This window comes from Ammodytes marinus (assembly GCF_949987685.1).
Source record: "Ammodytes marinus genome assembly, chromosome: 11".
NCBI lineage: Eukaryota > Metazoa > Chordata > Actinopteri > Uranoscopiformes > Ammodytidae > Ammodytes > Ammodytes marinus.
In genome coordinates, this window is record NC_137215.1 from 6,036,521 (window position 1) to 6,055,279 (window position 18,759).

Genomic DNA, 18,759 nt, shown 5'->3' on the forward strand with positions numbered 1-18,759 from the left:
CAGAGCTAGGCTGGAGAAAAACATATGGGACACTTAAAAGAGCTGAAAAACGAAGGGTGCGGTGGAATATACAAAGTAGTTGTGGAGTATTTTTTTGGATGAAGGCATGGAGTGGATGCTGGAGGAGGACAGAGAAGCACGGTATGGTTAAAAAATGTGGTTCTTGCTTATTTTTAAACTCTTAAAGGTGCACTATGTGTCGGAGAAGTTAACATTTTCAAAGGTTTAATCTCATAACTTAATAAACTAACTTTGCTCACAGGAAAATTGGATCCTTGGAACACTGTTTGAAGTTAGAAAGCTTCCTGAAAAGTTAGTGTTTCACTGTTGCTATATCAGTAGGGCCCACTGTTTGGTTTACAAGCATATTTTAGTCTTAGGTTTGGTTCTGGGTGTCAAAAAATAATTTAGTTTTGAGTTATGATGACAGAATTATAATTTTTGTAAAATAACTGCAAGCTCTGCAAATGCAAACAACCCCCCCCCCCCCCCCCGCCCTCTGAAACTGCATAGTACACATTTAATTGTATGTACCACAGTATACTATGCATGTTTTGTCTAACTAAATGATGTTGTCTTAAATAATCGTCATAATTTTCTTGATGACAGCGAAAGGTTGCATGAGCCAAAAAGAGCTGAGCTGAACCATCCATATCGTCTAATGTTAGAATTGAGTGTAAAGTCCATTTACTACTACTATCATTATTATATAATACACAGTAACTGCATAAGGGCTTCTGCCGCACGTGCCAGTTGATAGTAATCCAATGGTAGCAGTTGGGTAGGTGTGTGTGTGTGTGTGTGTGTGTGTGTGTGTGTGTGTGTGTGTGTGTGTGTGTGTGTGTGTGTGTGTGTGTGTGTGTGTGTGTGTGTGTGTGTGTGTGTGTTTGTTGCACCAGCTTGCTTTGTTGAGTAGGTTCCTAGGTTGGTGTAACCTGTTGACCTTGTCTAGTTTGTTTAGACTTTTCTAACAAAGTCAAACCTGTCCGACCACCAGTAGCATTTCCATTCAGACGAGAGCTCGGTCATAACTGCCACTATAACTCCAGCCGTATCTCATTACAATGGGTCAGGTGAGGATCGCCTCAATTTTTGGTTCCCATGAATATTGGGATACACCAGTTACAATTGAAAACTTGTTCAATGTGTAGAAAGGAATGTAAGAGTAAGTCGTCAAAATATTGTGAAATACTGAATTTTGCATATGTTGGCAAGTGTCAATGGCAGTGAAATCCTCTTACGGGCATTCACCTTGATGTTACAGGTGTATATACAAGTCAATTATGTCTATTTTTGGGTTTGCCCAAATGCGTAGGCAATATGAATTCTAAATCTGAAGGCCCTGATCCACATCGTGATTGAAATAGCTGAGAATATGTTGTTCCAATGTGGTTTTCTGCAGGTTTTCTGTTACTGACAGTGCTGGAGAAATATTATGTTGCGGGCTTGACGTTTTTCTCAAACACACCGCACACATGCCTTGTATATATCACCAGTGTTTAGTCTACATCAGTGCTTGTTTTACAGTGTGTCAGCAAACTTGCTATTAATACTGACTTATGTTGAATATTACTTCTTTTCGCTTTTTTCATGGATGTGCTCTAAATTACACGCAAAGGATTTGATATCTGAACGGTTTGCTGCTATGCATTCCACAAGATAACATTGAAAATAATATTGTGAGCGAAACAACTGAACTCAACAGCCACCACTATCAACATAGATGTGTAAAGACACATCCACTGCCTGGCATTGTTCCAAGGCCCTGGTTGTTTTTGGAAATGTTTGTCTAACTTGTGCATGAAGCCACAGCATGCAGGAGTTAGATGGTGATAAGTTATAAGAATCTAACTGACTGACTGACGGTGACTCTGTCTGTTATGTGATAAAAGCAGCTTAGCAACCATGGGACAGAGAATACAATTTTTTATTTTTTTTCAAAACATAGTTAAATGGATAAACTTGTCCATATGTGTCCATACATGGAGTATTTTTCATTATCTTTCACTGAGTAAATAGCTTAAACTTTGCCCTATTTTTATAACCAATATTGGCTATAATTGTGTATCATGTTGAAGAATACCTTTAGAGAAAATTTAATGTGACTTTCTGCTCAATCCGTCAATAATGTCTATACAATAATACACAAAATCATTTTATTTAATACCCTGCATTTTATTACTATCCTTGCAAATTATACATTATCCTCCCCCTCCCCCTCCATAGTAATACATTGCCATGCGTGTGTGTTCATTTCGTTTTCGTTCAGATTTGTTTTATCATATTTCTTTAATATATTTTTTTCATCAGTAGTTGTCACCTGCCGTCTTCACATGTACCATCTGCCTGACTCCATGTGAATGCACTGCAGCATAATGACATCATCTTTCCCCCTATGACGTCATGCAGTTGTTGTAGTCATCCCGATGTTGTCGGCACGGTTACTGCATGCTGGATAGTGAATCCCACACTGACACATTTTTTCCCTCCTCAAGCTTGTACACATTCAAACACACAGGGCTATGCGGTCGGTTTGTAGAGTGTTACAGTTACAGACAGGCACTGGCTCGGGATGCCTTTCGACTCTCTTTGTCCTCATGTGACCCCAGCGTCTCTAGGCCACACGGCTGCCTTTAAAAGGGACGGATTCTCTACTCTCTCTCTCTCTCTCTCATGTTGTCTTTCTCTCGTTTGTCTTTTGCGTTCTGTCGCAGTTGTTTTCTCTACAACCGCAGTTTATCCTCTGGGAATTGTTTAGAAAGAGAGAAAGGCTCTAGGGGGAATGACAGAGAATTAGGGGAAGGGTGGGTTGTTTGTTGAGACAGTGTGGATGCGGTGGACATCCTCTTTCCTGCTCATACCACAATGTGTATGGTTCATGCAGGAATTAAAGGTGGAGTCAGCGATTCTGGGGAACGCTTGTTGTCAAAATCAGTGAATATCTCCTCACGATCCACTATCTGTCAATACTGTATGTTGGGCTAAGCCAGTGATATGCATGTTTACAGAGCCTAGGCTGTGTATTAACGCCACCTTTTTTCTGTTCAGAACACACTTTAGCCTATTACCAAAAAAAGCTTTCTCTATCTATCTGTTATTGTTTCTAAATATAGACCTCGGAGCTTTTCACCATATTTGAAGAAGCTGATGTTTTCGTGGCTTGTGTCTGTATAATGGTTGAATGCACTCGTTGTCAACTGCCAACAATGTATGACGAGGGATTTCATTAACAACAGTGTTATACTCAGTTCATCATTTCATCCTCAGATTCAAATTTTGAAACAAATTATACATTTTTCAGTTGAAGATTTAAATGTGTAGCCTTTCAAGTAATCAATGAATGAATTACTCGTTTCAGCAAGAGCTTAGGGGATTTAAAATGCACCCAGAGCCCAAAGGCAGTGTTGGTGAGCTGCTTGAGGGGTTAATATCTCTGTGTCTAAGGTTATGTTTTCCTGTGATCCAGATCCAGCATGCGTGCGGTGTCCAGTCCACAGCTTGCCTGCAGTCCGTGTGTGTAGGGCTGGAGTAAAAAGCCCACATAGGGGATCCTTTGTTTAGGAGAGTCTAGGCATGGAAGATAATTTACAAGCCGCTAAGGTCCTCACGCCATTGGCTGATGGGGCTGTGTCTGCGAAAGGCATCCCGTGTGTGTGTGTCTATATGTCAGCAGCGTGTGTGTGAGTGTGTGTGTGTGCGTAGGCTGCCGTAACAGCACTTTGCTACGGCGGCTTACAGTCGCCCTAGTCATGACACCCAGGAGCTTTGCCCTGCTGCTGCACTAGCTAATGTAGCCAGCGATTTCTCTTTTGAGGCTTGAGAAGGAAGGCAAAGCAAGATGGCCACCACCAATACCTTTTAAGGGTTATGCTGCCTAAACCAGAGGGGCTTCTTCCCAGGACAGACAAGGTAAAGGAGGCAGCTGGAGTAGTGTTAACCCTGGGGTCTATTGTCTCGGTGGGTCACCTACACTGGAGCTCATGTAGAGGTTATCCACCGTGTGTGTGTGTGTGTGTGTGTGTGTGTGTGTGTGTGTGTGTTTGTGTTTGTTTGTGTGTGTGTGTGTCTGTCTCTCTCTCACTCTGCTGGATTTAGCTGATTGGACTATAGTGCTTTATTTGGAAACCGGTGTTGTTGTTATTGTTGCCACTGACTCAATCACTGAGGACACAAAGCTTGTGTGTGTGTGTGTGTGTGTGTGTGTGTGTGTATATTTGCGTGCGTGTGTGTGAACTTCTGTGTGCGTGAGTGTGTAGGCTTGTCTATTCCAGGTGGGCTGCTGTCTATACAAAGTCAGCTAATCAATAAAGAGGTCAGTTTCCACGGTAACAGTCACCTCTCTTGTGTGTCTTTTTTTAGTTCTTGTTGTCGTGGTACCGTATGAACTCAAGAGCCCCTTCGGTTCCCCCTTTTTCTCTCTCTCTCTCGTGCCGTGTTTGGGACAGCCATATTTCTGCACCTGCTGTTTCCTGAGTGGAGTGCTTGTAAGCCTAAGGTTGTAAACTGTGTAATTTGGCCAGATTTACTAGTTTTGGCTGCAGTCGTAATGGTGTTATTATTGTGTGGTTTGTAGAAAAAGGGTTCCTCTGTTACTTACTGATGTTGTCTTAATTTGTCAAATTAACTCTGCCTAATTCTATAATTTTTTTCACATTTATTTCCACACTCATGTCATATAGAACAAGTTTTTGTTTACAATGGCGGCCTGACAAAGCGACAGAAACCTCTTATGAAGGAGGGGTAGGAGATTAAATACATTAGACATAAATAATATAATATAAAATGACATAAAATACAATTTAAAATAACAACTAAAATTGGCAGTGAACACAGACAGTAGTCAACAACTATAACATGAGAAGTGTGCAGGTACATGGATGAATATGAAGGGAGAAACTTTACAAATGTGTTGTTGGGACATTACGATTTAGAAAAACCAACTGCATAGATAGGAGTAGTATAGTTTATTGGCAACTGCAAGGGCTTCTTTGTTGTTTTAGATTTAATGCAGCTTGTGTATGTGTGTGTTCGTGTTGTGTGTGTGTGTGTGTGTGTAGTGTTTACTGCGTGACTTTGAACGCAGCGTAGACCGGACGCGCTCACTCTATGAATGAAGGAAATTCTCACGTGTTCAGAGATACACACACAGAAACCTCCGCTGACTCTCTCAGTCAGGAAGGAAGCGCGCTCTTTATCAAGTATTTTTGGTCAAAGACTTTTGTGAGGTGGAGATATCTAACAGTGTGAGATTTCTGCACAAGAAGTACAGAGCCCCAAAGTTACTCAGAATTTAGTTGGTGACTCTTTTCTGTGTTTGCGTTCATTTGTGTGTGTATGTCAAACATGTTTAGATGTATATGTGAGTGTGTTGTTGAGTTGAGAATAGATACACACACCTTAGAACTTCCTTGGAGACTTATTAGAGAGAGAGAGAGAGAGAGAGAGAGAGAGAGAGAGAGAGAGAGAGAGAGAGAGAGAGAGAGAGAGAGAGAGAGAGTATTGTTAGGATTCAGGCAGCGGTCACACTCTTGTTGCTAGGCTTGGTCTCTAAGCATGTGTTTGTAAAGTACTCACCCTTAACTACTCAAGAAAAGGTTTTGTTGATTTGTGCACTTAAAGTATATAGCCCTTTTTATAGTTTGTCTCATTCACACACACACACACACACACACACACACACACACTCGTACACCAGCTACAAACGCAGGGTGCAAGCTAACCATCGAAGGCAATTTGGGGTTCAGTGTCTTGCCCATGGACACTTTGACATGTGGCAGTAGATGGGGATCGAACCGCCAACCCTGCAATCAGTGAACAATCGCGTTTGTCTAACTGAAAAGCAGAAGACTGAGTTAGCATTTTAAAACAGCACAGTTCAGTGTAAGTGAGTTCAGAAACCCTTAAGGCAGATGCAACTAGCACAAAGACACACACAGCCCCTAACACATCACAGACGCAGCCCTCTCCAGAGACCCACAGACTAAATGAGAGCACATGACTCTGCATCTACATCCCGCGTGAGGCTTTGTTGTTATCACAAGGCTAAATGGACCATAATTAAAAACAGGGGTTGTACTTTCACGTTAGCTTGTGATCCTGAACACTATGGATACATGCACGCACACACACACACACACACACACACACACACACACACACACACATGGTGACACGCGTGTGTCTGGCGCAGTGCTGGAAGCCGGCCAGTGCGGCTTTGTCATTGAAAGCAGTTCATTGTGACTGACACGCTCTCTCTCTCTCTCTCTCTCTCTCTCCCTCTCTCCGTCTCTCTCTCTCTCTATCCCTCTCTCTCTACCATCTCCCCCTGTACTCTTCACTCGTTTGAAAGTCGTGGTGGGCCGACACCACATGCTGTATCTGGCCCTGTTGCACTGCCAGTATTGCCTGAGCTCCAGCTATCTGTTGCATCAGCAGTGCAGTGTTTATAGTAGTAAAAGGCAAAGTCCCAACCGCCCTGGAGACTGCAGTGGACTCCAGAGGAAAAGCAATGGATCAGGAATAATACCACATCAGTGTAAAGATAAATGATACTGTGTCTGCTGAAAAAAATCCTCCCTATGCCTCCTTAACATTGTTTCATAAAGAGCATTAAACATTCCTGTGAAGAACTGGACAGGAAGCAACAGCGAGCGTAGTAGCCATGTTTAAATATTTTCAGCATGCTACAATGGAGTTAAATATGATAAACATTTCCATCTATCTTCTCGACCATCAGCGGAAAGCTCTTGGTTCACCGGTGCCAGCGCCACTTAGTTTTAAACAATAGGGATTTTCTTTCTGGAACCGTTTAATGGATTCTCAGCAATCAGACTGAAAAAAAAAATAATAATAATTGCAGGAGAGGTAGGATATACACAATTTGACCATGGCTTCAATTGTCTTCACAGATGGACCACATATTGTTGTGTACACCCAATGCAGGAGTATACTCAGTATTAACCCTAATAGACCTCAACACTGCCTTTGATGTATTTGATTTTCCAATTGTAATTGACAGCTTTTTTTTAGCTCTTAAAGAAAGCTTCGTATCAGATTTTTCATCACCTTTTTCCTCATGTTAAGTTAAGTGACCGTCATGGGGGCATGTGGGATGTCACAAGGTTAAATGATCGTTTCACTGAACACGCTTGAAAGTCAAACGCACAGTTACCATTTTCTTTTCATGGTGCTACATAACCTTTTTCAGCAGACCAGACCATGGCAGCAACAGCATGACCTTGAAGATAGTTGAGTTTTGAAAAAGCAGGAGAATTTTGTATGTTAAGTTACATAGATGTGTTGACAGCTGTAGTTGAGGAGGTAGAGAAGATCATAAATAATCAAGGGTTTAATCGTTCAATTCTCTGCAGTTGCTCGTGCAAGACACTGTTGCTCCCAATGTTTAGGTCACTGTCTTTAATGGTACGTAAGGTACAATGCCATTGTTGTTTGAGGGAATTATGGGAAATACTCAGTATACAAATACCATCAATATAAATATAACAATTGTTTATCAGTGCAACAACAACAAAAAACAGTCTGCACTAAAGCACAGAACATATATTATTTCAGAAAACAAATACAGACGAAATAGCAATCATTTCAAAAGTGGAATAATTATACAAAAGTCATACAGTTACTTCTAAGTATTCAGTCTTGTCATCTGCATTCCAGAAAATGTGCCTCCCTATATGCTTTTTGAAGGACGATTTATTCTTTTAGTAAGCAGATTCAGGGGTAAATATTTCTAGTTTGTTATCCCTCCATCAATAACTTTATTTTTATTTAAATGAGTAAGTCCTTAGGCTGGGTATAACAATATGACCCTTACCAGCCAATCTGGAGTTAAATGTAAATGTGTGATGGAAATTGAACAGAGTTGAACAGAGTATATGTAACTGTAAGTGTTTAGTGTTTTGTCTGTGGCTTCTGACGTCTGGTTTATATTGAAGGACTGTTGCTGCGTATTCTGGATCTATCAGCTCTGAGTGGAATGTAACATCTCCTGCTGTAAAATGCATTAAAACTTTGGCATCTGATGGAGTTTAATATGTGGTTTTATGCAGGGTAAACAATGATAAAGAACAGCTCTACCAAGGAAAACCCGGATGCCTCTTAAACACACACACACACACACACACACACAGTAAACACACTACACACACGCACACACACACACACACACACACACACACACACACACACACACACACACACACACACACACACACACACACACACACTCATAAACATACAGTACACACAGCTAACAGAAATGCACATGTCCTGCAGCTATTGCAAATGAGTTTAAGACCCTTTTATCAGCTGAGTCTTGGCACATGATGCATTTTTTTTTGTCACACTGCAACATTTTTACTTCCACTGCCAAAGGCTCTAGTTCTAAAATGTGATGTGATGTTAAATCATACAAAAGGAAGCAGCTTATGTTGACTCTAGTTGATCATATGCTCATTCCAAATGCTGAAAAACACATTTCAGTTTAGGATAAATACTGCAAATACTGTAAGCCAGGTTTTGTCAGAACTGGTTTGCCTTTAGTGCCCTTTAAGTTTCTAATAATAAAGGGTTAGTACCGAAACGTTGCTATTTATTTAACTGCTTTTGCAAGGTAGACAGTGTAAAGGAATTTACTTTTTTCTTGTCTGAGTCTTCCTTCTCCTACACAGCTGTCTTAGGTTACGGATGTCCTAAGTATCCTCCTGTTTAGTTTCTAGTAAGATAATGTAAAACAACACTGCAGCAGCTAAAAGGCCACACTCAAGACAGGCTGTATTCAACATGCCGTTTGTTGGTGATCAATATGTCAATACTGTTTGTGACCTTTGGATGTCCCTAGCACTGCTGGCGGTCACAAGCCACCTTTAGCTGAAAGTGGGTTAATCACTCACTTAACAATACACAATGGGTGAGCATGGCTGGGCTGCTGAGTTAATAATCACACGTGCTGCTTGCGAACCCATGCAGGCATGCCCAGGAACACACACTCAACACAGCCTTTTCCCCACTGCAATATGATCTCCGAGCGAACATACAAGATTTGTATGGGGATAACTATACACCACACTACAACATGTGCAATACTTTTAATGAGCAATTTCTCATAGCAGTATTTAACTACTATATTTCTGGATTTGTTTCTATCGTATGGAATGTGTAATTGAATGTGTGTTGAATGTGTTTGTAACTTGTGCTACATTAAAGGAGTAGTACTGGTGAATTTCGTTGTACGTTTTTAACGATACAATGCCAATAAAGGCTTTGTACTCTATTCTATCCTATTCTATTCTTAACCTACTACACACCCTGCACAAACACAGCCTGTGCATGCAGGTTGGTTGCACCCATGCCCTCAGTGACCCCTCCGACAGAGACGCAATCATGAACTGTGCGTGACTCTTAGTGTTTACTCTCAGCTCTTGGCTACCTGTGAGAGTCTATGGCTCTCTACACTCCAGCGCTCAGGCAGGAATGCATTTCCTGATTGGAAGCCCGAACTGTGAACCAACACAGTTTTACATTTTATGACCTCTGTTTAGATTTATCGGTTTTCGCCAACATTTATAGAAACCTGATTTCGTTGCCATGATATCTTCCACAGCCGTTGATAGTGGCTGCTGCCGATGCTCGTGCCATGATTCAAGAAGAAATTCTAGATTCAAAATATGTACAGTATATATGTATACACGTTATGTACAGATGTATATTATGAGTTATGAGTGGTTAACATTTGTATATGTGCTGCGTGAACAGTCAAAGGTAAACAGCCATTTTTCATGAAATGTATCTGTTGCAAGGTGACATATAGTGATGATAGTGATGACAGTGATGCTGGGAGCCGGTCTGTCGAGCTGTGTGTCGTGACTGTTTACAACAAGCTGACTCAATGTGTGCGGTGCCAAAGCTTATTGACTCACCTCTCCCTCTCCCTCTCTCTCTCTCCCTCTCTCTCTCCCTCTCCCTCTCCCAGGTGGTTCCAGAGAGCGGGTCTGTAAATGGCAAAGGCAAGGCCCAGATGGATGACACCCACACGGCCGCCGATGAGGAAGAGGAGGAGGATGAGGAGGGGGACGAAGAAGGCCACATACCTCACACTCGATCCCCCCACATCACCACAGCTCACAACCTGGGCTCTTCGGACCAAGGCGTACGGCCCGGGGCACTTGTTATTAAAAGAGAGTCCGGGCTGGAGCTTACCACCACCTCCTCTGCACTTCATACCCAAAATGTACGCTCTTCTCCTGTGACTTTTCACAACGGTTCTGGTGCTGCTACAGAGAACCTGATGAAACCTTCTAACGGTGCTACTTCTAATATGACCACTGTGTCACACTCACACGCTGACCCGAAGTCTGCGTTTAAAAGGACTATAATAACTACGATACCTAAAGACTGCTCTGAAAAACCGCCTCTAGATGACATGGCGGTCCCACTAAAGAAAATCAAAACGGAGGAGCCGTGGATGTGGATGAGCGAACAGGCCGCCACTCAGATGAAAGATGAGAAAGAGGTTTGCGAGGATCCGCTGTCGACGTTGGCGGCTGTAGTGTGTCTTTCCGTCACCGAAAGGAAGGGACTCGAAGAGACACTTTTCAGCTCGCGTTCCTCCATTCTTTGCTCCATCAAAACAGAGCCGCCGGATTTGCACTTATTCAAAAGAGAGCCCGAGGAATTAACCAATCATGACTTGTGTCAGAAAAGCAGCACTCCCTTTAACACGCATAGGACTCCCCAGCCTACTATCAAGAGTGAACCCACGCCAAGTGAACTGCTACCGAGCGTGCAGTCTCTGGCCGAGAGGAGAAATCTTAGTTTTGATCAAGCTATCGCTATCGAGGCCTTGACTCAACTGGCAGCTATACCTCAGAGCGAAGCGGAAAGCGAGTGTGAACATCCCATTTCGACTGGTGCCGCCACCAATACAAACACAAACACAACCCTACAAGAAACCAAACCCACTGCACCGACTTTCCGCTACAACAAAGTCTCGGTCATCAGCTCTCCACCACTTCACCAGACGTCAGTCATACGCCCTCCTGTGGCCAGACGAAGCAATGTCATCCACCCAACTCTACAGGATCTCCTAGAGGCCGGCTCAAACAGTGACAAAACAGCCAACAGGAAGACGGACTGTGGCTATAACGTGCATGTCATCAAGTCGGAGTACAGCTATAGAGATCCCAATGACGTGAAGTTCGGTAGAGATCATCGCGAGAGGCATTTTGTAGATGACAAAGACAGGGTATTTGCTAAAGTAGGGAGAAATAAAGACGAGGAGGAGGTGGCCGCTCAGCTTGCCGACTTGGCGTTTATCATCCAGTCACGACATCACAACCAGCATTCAGCCAACAACTCTCCCAGAGGAACGCCCGTGTCCGCCATTAAATACAACTACAACTCCCAGCAGCCCCCAAATCAGAAAAAGACCCCTGTTAAAAAAGCAAGAGCTACACCTTCCAAACCCAGGAAGAAAAAGACGAATGAAGAGGGAACCAATGGTAGGACGCCCCTCTCCAAACGCACGCCTAACGCCAAAGTCCAGAAGGTTCTCCCACAGGCGAAGGCGGGCCTCCTTCACCACAAGAGGAACCTCTTCATGCCTCAAACTCAAATCGACCTGAAGAGATACTTGGCCGAGGCTCAAGAGGAGAGACGGCAGCTCATCCACCATCACAGTAACGCACACAGCTCAGTTCAGCACACTCAAAACTACAATCACATGGGTCAAAATCGGGGTCCGGAAAACCATCAGTGGTCCCATACAAATGGTCCACTCCAACACCACCCCCACCACCACCACCAACAACACAGTCCGTGCTCTAATGGCTACACTGCAGCAGGACAGGGCCAAGATTTCGAAAGGCATATGTTATCTCAGGGTGCTCATCCGAACGCAAGCCCAGCTAATATGGCGTTCAACAGCCACGCACACGGGCACCACGGTATGAGTAATGGCTACTCAGGGGCTCGACAGTCGCCCCCTCCAAGCCAGCAGGGTTACTACAAGCTGGAGAGGTCCGGGCCGGTCAGTGTCCTGTCCACGGACGCAGACGGAGATATGGGACACTCCGCAGAGTCCACGCCAGTCAAAAATAACGTCAACGGCTTCCTGGAGTCTCCCATGAGCTTTATGGATTCCGCCACCAAGAACCTGCTCAATACGCCATCCAAGAAACTGGCCGACCTTCCAAACTGTCAATGCGTGGGTGAGTTGGTGCGAGTCGTGCGACCAATACTTTTTTTTCAGGAGTGTATTTTTGGTTTAAATTTCTCCACTTTGTGACTAATTCTGCCCAGAAAATGTGCTTTCGAGTAACACTGCAGTTTTTTTCTTCTTTTTTTTTATACCTCAAAGCGACTTCCGTTTCTATCTCTCTGATACAAACCCTCCCCCCCCCCCACACACACACACACGCATGCACGCACGCGCACACACACACACACACATGCACACACACTCGCTATGTCCTAATTTAGTGGCCAATTCATGCAAAAGTAGGCCACATTTCTCTGCCATATTTGGGGAAAAGCTTTGGGGTGCTTCTAGAAAGCCTTGTTGACCTTGTATGATGTGTTCTGTCTTATAACGCTTGCTTTCAAAATGAATTCCCCTGAATTTTATTTACTGTATATACCACAACTTCATGAATCTGACTCCATACGTTAGAGCAGTGCCTGTAAACAAGGCATCAACATCGCAGCAGTACAATCAAATGTGGTTTATTGGTTATAAAACAAGCCTTCACTCAAACGACATGGTCATGGCGCTCTTTGAAAAGATATATACACTCAGCGATTTTGCTATGATTTTCAATAGATCTTTTTTTTCTTCTTCTTTCAACAGAGCAAATCATTGAAAAGGAGGAGGGGCCGTACTACACTCACCTGGGGGCCGGACCTAACGTGGCTGCAGTGAGGGAGTTGATGGAGAACAGGTAGAGTGACTAGGAGTGACACTGTTTACACTGTGGACATGTGGGCGTGTGTTCTACTACCAAACTGTCCACGGTGGAATGGGGTGGGGTCGCTTAGGCAACCAGTCTGTCATTAAAAAGGAAGCATTGCTGACTGAGCAAGCTCAACAAGTTCACCGCACCACTGTCTGAGCCGCACACATGTACACACACAATTCACACACACACACACACACACACACACACACATACACACACAAAACGCACACAGCATGTTGGAACAGGAAACCCCCCAAGCCGAGACGAGGGGCCCGTAAACCCAGATGACTGTCTGTTTAAAACAACTTGAGGGCTATGCAAGTCCATGTGACAGCCAGACTTTGCTGAAAAAAATGAATATTTTCAGTTCTATTTGAGTATTGTGGTGGACTACTCTTCTGTGCCTTTAACCCATTACTTCTACTACAGCCTGTTCATTCAATGGATTGTAGGTTTTTGTTGTGTTAATGCAGAGGGATTTGTGTATTGTCAGTTGCCCTCAGGTATGGGAAGCGATGTAATCTTATCTAATATCTCGCTGTTGTCAGTGTGATGTGCTCTGGGGTCACAACCTCAAATGTCTTGTTTTTAGATATTTCATATTAGTCCCTCAGATATTATGTGGTGTTAGTTTTTAAACTAGTTGTGGGTGGTATTACTTCTACGGTGCCTCTACCATTGTGTCTTAACATTTAGTTTCACACTCAGACAGTTCAAAGTGTCTATGGGGGCGGAGTATTGCGAGCCAAAAATGGACCCCATAATTCTCATGAAGAGTTTGTTCTTCATGTTAATCTTACCATCTGTATAATGGACATGTATTGTTTCTCTCATGTGTGTCATATGTCACAGGTACGGTTCCAAAGGCAAGGCAGTGAGGATGGAGGTTGTTGTTTACACTGGGAAAGAGGGAAGGAGCTCCCAGGGGTGTCCGATAGCTAAATGGGTATGTGGCTGGTGTTTTGTTTGCTAAAATGTCTGAATATATATATATCTCTTCTTGTATGTTTAGACGTTCTTGTGTTCATAATGTATTTAAGGGGCAGAGGGCGGAAGTCACTCCCAGATTCTCACCCTTACCTCAACCACAGCATGTTACCCTATCCTAAAAATAACCAACTCCAACTTCATTTAGGGCTGTCCAATACATCGAAAATGTATTGTTATCACCATTCAAGATATGAGCAAAGACTGCTTGCGTTGTAATAAATGTTAGTCGATTCCATGTGCCATGCATTCACGCTCTGCCTGTCAATATAACGGCTTTTGCTTAAATGATCAATAAATAATAATGACGGATAAAATCATGTTGTTAGAATGGAAATAATGCATATACTTTGTATTCCATTTTTTTCAGTGTCTGCATAGGCTACTAACTGCCTGGGGTCTATGTTGGCAGTGACCTCAAAGCAGAAAGACATTGACACTGTATATTTAAGTATTTTTCTATTTATAGCGCAAGTGATATTGTCATCGCAATATTCAACAATGCCATCTATCGCATATCATATAAGTTTTTCTGACATTGTGTAGCAGTTTAGGTGTAGACAAATTACACATTGCCAATTTATTTAAGTATTGTCTTAAAACCCAATCTCGTGGTTTGGCAAGTCAATCATGGTGCTTCAAACCCATTAAAAGTGACCTGTATTCTTAAAAAAAAAAAAAATTAATCCAGTTTTGATACACAGCCTACGCTCTGTAAACTGGCATGTTGCTATACGGTGGGCCCCTTTGTTTTTTTTATACCCTTCAGTTTACAGAGCATAAGCTGTGTATTAACGGATCGTGAGGAGATAATTCACTGATTTTTTTACTAAAAAGTGATTTTGAAAACAAGCATTCTCCAGAATTACTAACTGAGTATGAATTCATACTTTTGTGATGTCATTTAAAAAAATGCTTGTTATTACTATATTTGCTCATCTGTTTTCTCTTGCCCAATCAGGTGGTGCGTCGTGGCAGTGAGGAGGAGAAGCTGTTGTGTTTAGTGCGCCGGCGTCCCGGTCACTACTGCGACACGGCGGTGTTGGTCATCCTCATCCTGGCCTGGGAGGGGATCCCCCGGCCCGTAGCAGACCATCTCTACCAGGAACTCACCAACACTCTGTTTAAATACGGCTCGCCCACCAGCCGGCGCTGTGCCCTCAATGAAGAGTGAGTCCTTAATCATTACGTTACATTATTACATTATATACAGCTTCAACTGGAGGTAGGCAGTTAATTAACGGTGGAGTCAGTGATTCTGGAGAACGCTTGTTGTCAAAATCCCTTTTTGTCAGAATCAGTGAATAAACAGTATCCTCACAATCCGCTACACGTCTATAATGTGTGTGTGTGCGCTGAAAAAAAAAAATCTACAAAGTGTATGTAAACAAAGGGGCACACCATATCTAGAAACATGCCTGTTTACAGAGCCTAGGCTGTATATGAGCACTGGAATTTATTTTAGCGCTCACACAGTATGGACAGGTAGCGGACCGTGAGGAGATATTCACTGATTTTGACAAAAATGTATTTTGAATACAAGCTTTCTCCAGAATCGCTGACTCCATCTTTAAGGGTCTTGCCTTAAGGACCCATACTGGACTTTTGCCCTGACCGGAAATTGAACCCTTATATCCCGTAACCAAAAGACAATAGTGTTACCTACTGAGCCATCCATCTGTCCTCCTGTTGATTTACAATGACATTTCTTCATAGCAGTTTTCGTTTTGGTTCCTGTATCTTCCCTTCTCTGCAGTCGTACGTGTGCCTGCCAGGGGTTGGACTCTGACACCTGTGGAGCGTCCTTTTCCTTCGGCTGCTCCTGGAGTATGTACTTCAACGGCTGTAAGTTTGCCCGGAGCAAAGTGCCACGCAAGTTTCGCCTCCATGGAGACTACCCGGAGCAGGTGAGGGACTGAGAATCCTAGAAGAATTTTATCGTCTTTCTTTCCTTTCTGTTTTTCCATGTTGCTATAGTGATGGTTTGAGATTGTTTGTGTGCTTGCTTCTTGTAATTATGTTTAGCTGAATATGTAGCTTCAGTTTTTAAAATGATGTTGCTTCTCAGTTAACGATAACTGTAATAATTAGAATAAACTTTATTTGTATAGAACCTTTAATGCAAAGATTGCAGCTTTAAGGGCTTTACAATGAAACAAACAATTAGATGCAGTACAATATTCACATTAGAATAGACATAAAATGAACATAGACATGACAATAATAGAAGTAAAATAATTAGTAAAAGAAAAAGATAAAATAGAGTAGAAATATAAATGCTTAACACTGCAAGGCATTTTTGAAAAGATCGACTACATAGAAAGACATAGTCTATAAAATAATAAATCAGTGAATACATAAAAAGAGTAATTAGGAAACAGCATAGTTTCAGTTCGCTTACCTACTTAAAATAAAAGCATGAATGAGATTTTCCTCATCTTGCTGGGACAGGAATGGCCGTACTTTAGCAATATTCCAGAGTTGAAAGAGTGCCACCTTAGTCACTTATATGTGATGTTAAACTGAAGTTTGAATCTCAAATAACATCCAGACTTGTTACTTCTGGTTCAGATTTCCATTTTTTATTTTCAGGGTAAGCTGTAGTGATCAAATCATTGCCAAAAAATTCGCCTCCTAGTGGCTTATGTTGGATATGACAATGGAGTGGCACTCTGTCTCATTATTCACAAGCAATCTTAACCATTTTGAATAGAATTATTAGTTTTAATGAAATAACTTCTAGCAAATTTGAATCATTTTTAACTATATATTTATCATTAATCAATTATTTGCTTATTGACTCTTACAGACATGGAATAATTATTTTTTTAAATTTTCAAATCAGATGTTATTCAACCTAACGTCCCTAAATGTGTCCCTTACCTGTATAGGAGGAGAAGATTGAGAGCAACCTTCAGGGTCTAGCCACTGACCTGGCACCACTCTACAAACAACTGGCTCCAGAGGCCTTTCAGAACCAGGTATGAAACACTACCAGCTGCTACACTCACCTCTGATAATCAAATGCTCCATCGGGGTAGTATCAGTACAATTCTAACAGAACTGATTTTAAGTCAGGATCCCCATTAGCTTTAGCATAAGCTAGGAGCTATACCACCTGGCGTCCTGTTGTTTGTGTTGTGAAGATACAATTTACACATCACATCAATCACAACACACAAATATCATACATTACACAAACACTACACACAAAACATCCCATCTACATTTGCATGTTTCTTTTAAACTACAGTATATTGAGTGGCTTATTTGTTTAATATTATTTATGAGATCAACATTTGGGAGTGTACCCTTCTCTTGCAACTTTTACAAGCAAAAATACCTGAACAAACCAAACTCTTTTCCTGTCTTCACTCTCCTAGGTGGAGAATGAGCACTTGGCTGAGGACTGTCGGTTGGGCAGGAAGGAGGGCCGGCCCTTCTCTGGGGTCACGGCCTGCGTGGACTTCTGTGCCCACGCTCACAAGGACACGCAGAACATGAACAACGGCAGCACTGTGGTAAGAACGCATATGTCTTACAGGTGGAGTCAGCGATGATGGAGAGCACTTGGTGTCAAAATCACACTTTTCAAAATCAGTGAAATTCTCTTCAAGATCAGATACCTGTATGTACTGTGTATGCCCTGAAAAAAGTCTGAAAACAGTCGACATCTGGATAAATACTGTATGTCTGTTTACATTGTACATTTATTTAGTTTTGTTATTTAGGTCTCAGCTTTCATACTTGTGTTTCTCTTATACTTTTACTTTTTCTTTATATTGCACTGTGTTGAAGGAGCCCAAGACTAAAGAATTTCATTGCCTGCGACTGCTCTGTAATTGTTGTGCATATGACAGTAAACAATCTTGAATCTCTTGTCCTTTTCTCAGGTTTGCACTTTAACCAAGGAAGATAACCGTGCGGTGCGTAACATCCCAGAGGACGAGCAGCTGCACGTCCTGCCTCTCTACAGGATCTCTGAACGGGACGAGTTTGGCCGGGTGGAGGGCCAGTGGGCCAAGCAGAAGGGTGGCGCTCTGCAGTCTCTGTCTGCCTTTCCCAGAGAGGTCAGGGCAGGTTTTTGTGATTGTTATTATGTTATTTTTCCTCTTATTCCTTAACATCAGTAGTTTGAGCCCTTCTTTTGCAACAGAACAGATCAAGAAATGGCAGCCAATAATGTAACTGTTGATGACATAATAATTTTTCCTTTCCTTTTTTGTCAGACTATAATAAAGTAACTTGCCAATAACGTAATAAAATTCCTGAAGCAATAGTACAATAACTTTTTTTGCCAATCATTTTATTGGCAATAAGTTCTGACATTGGCCGCGTTTCCCAGATTCGTTAAGAGCCTCTTTGGGCTAAGTACTTCTTTGGAGCGCTCTTAAGAACGCTGTGAAAGAAGAATGCGTTTCCCAGATTCGTTCTTAGCGAAAGTAGCTCTTTCACTAAGACGGAACTGTAAGACGGAGCTGACCCACTCTTTCAACCTTCTTAGCGACCAAATCGTCAGTGATCATGCCGCGTCAGGGAAATTTATTTCCTCCACTTTTTGAAATAATAAAACAATGCTCAATGCGGACCACTGGCGCAAGAAACATAGACTAATAGTAGAGAAAAAAAATGTTTTAATGGACTTAAGAAGCCATCTGGGAAACACCCGTATCTTAGCGCTCCTTCTTTGGCGAACCCTTCTTTCGACCCTTCTTTGGTCCCAAAGAACGATCGAATCTGGGAAACGCGGCCATTATTGGTTCATAAATTGTATTACGTTATTGGCACGTTACTACATTTC

At 42.3% G+C, this 18,759-nt stretch overlaps 1 protein-coding gene across 1 annotated transcript in view; it reads left to right on the forward strand.

The window, feature by feature from the left end:
- tet1 (tet methylcytosine dioxygenase 1) overlaps positions 1-18,759 on the forward strand; it is a 36,792-nt gene that overhangs the window by 14,000 nt on the left and 4,033 nt on the right. The window contains exons 3-10 of the mRNA XM_080036895.1: positions 9,989-12,224; positions 12,863-12,953; positions 13,824-13,917; positions 14,920-15,128; positions 15,715-15,865; positions 16,850-16,939; positions 17,342-17,479; positions 17,852-18,028. Coding sequence (XP_079893021.1) covers positions 9,989-12,224; positions 12,863-12,953; positions 13,824-13,917; positions 14,920-15,128; positions 15,715-15,865; positions 16,850-16,939; positions 17,342-17,479; positions 17,852-18,028 — 3,186 coding nt within the window. The remainder of the gene's footprint in view (positions 1-9,988; positions 12,225-12,862; positions 12,954-13,823; positions 13,918-14,919; positions 15,129-15,714; positions 15,866-16,849; positions 16,940-17,341; positions 17,480-17,851; positions 18,029-18,759) is intronic.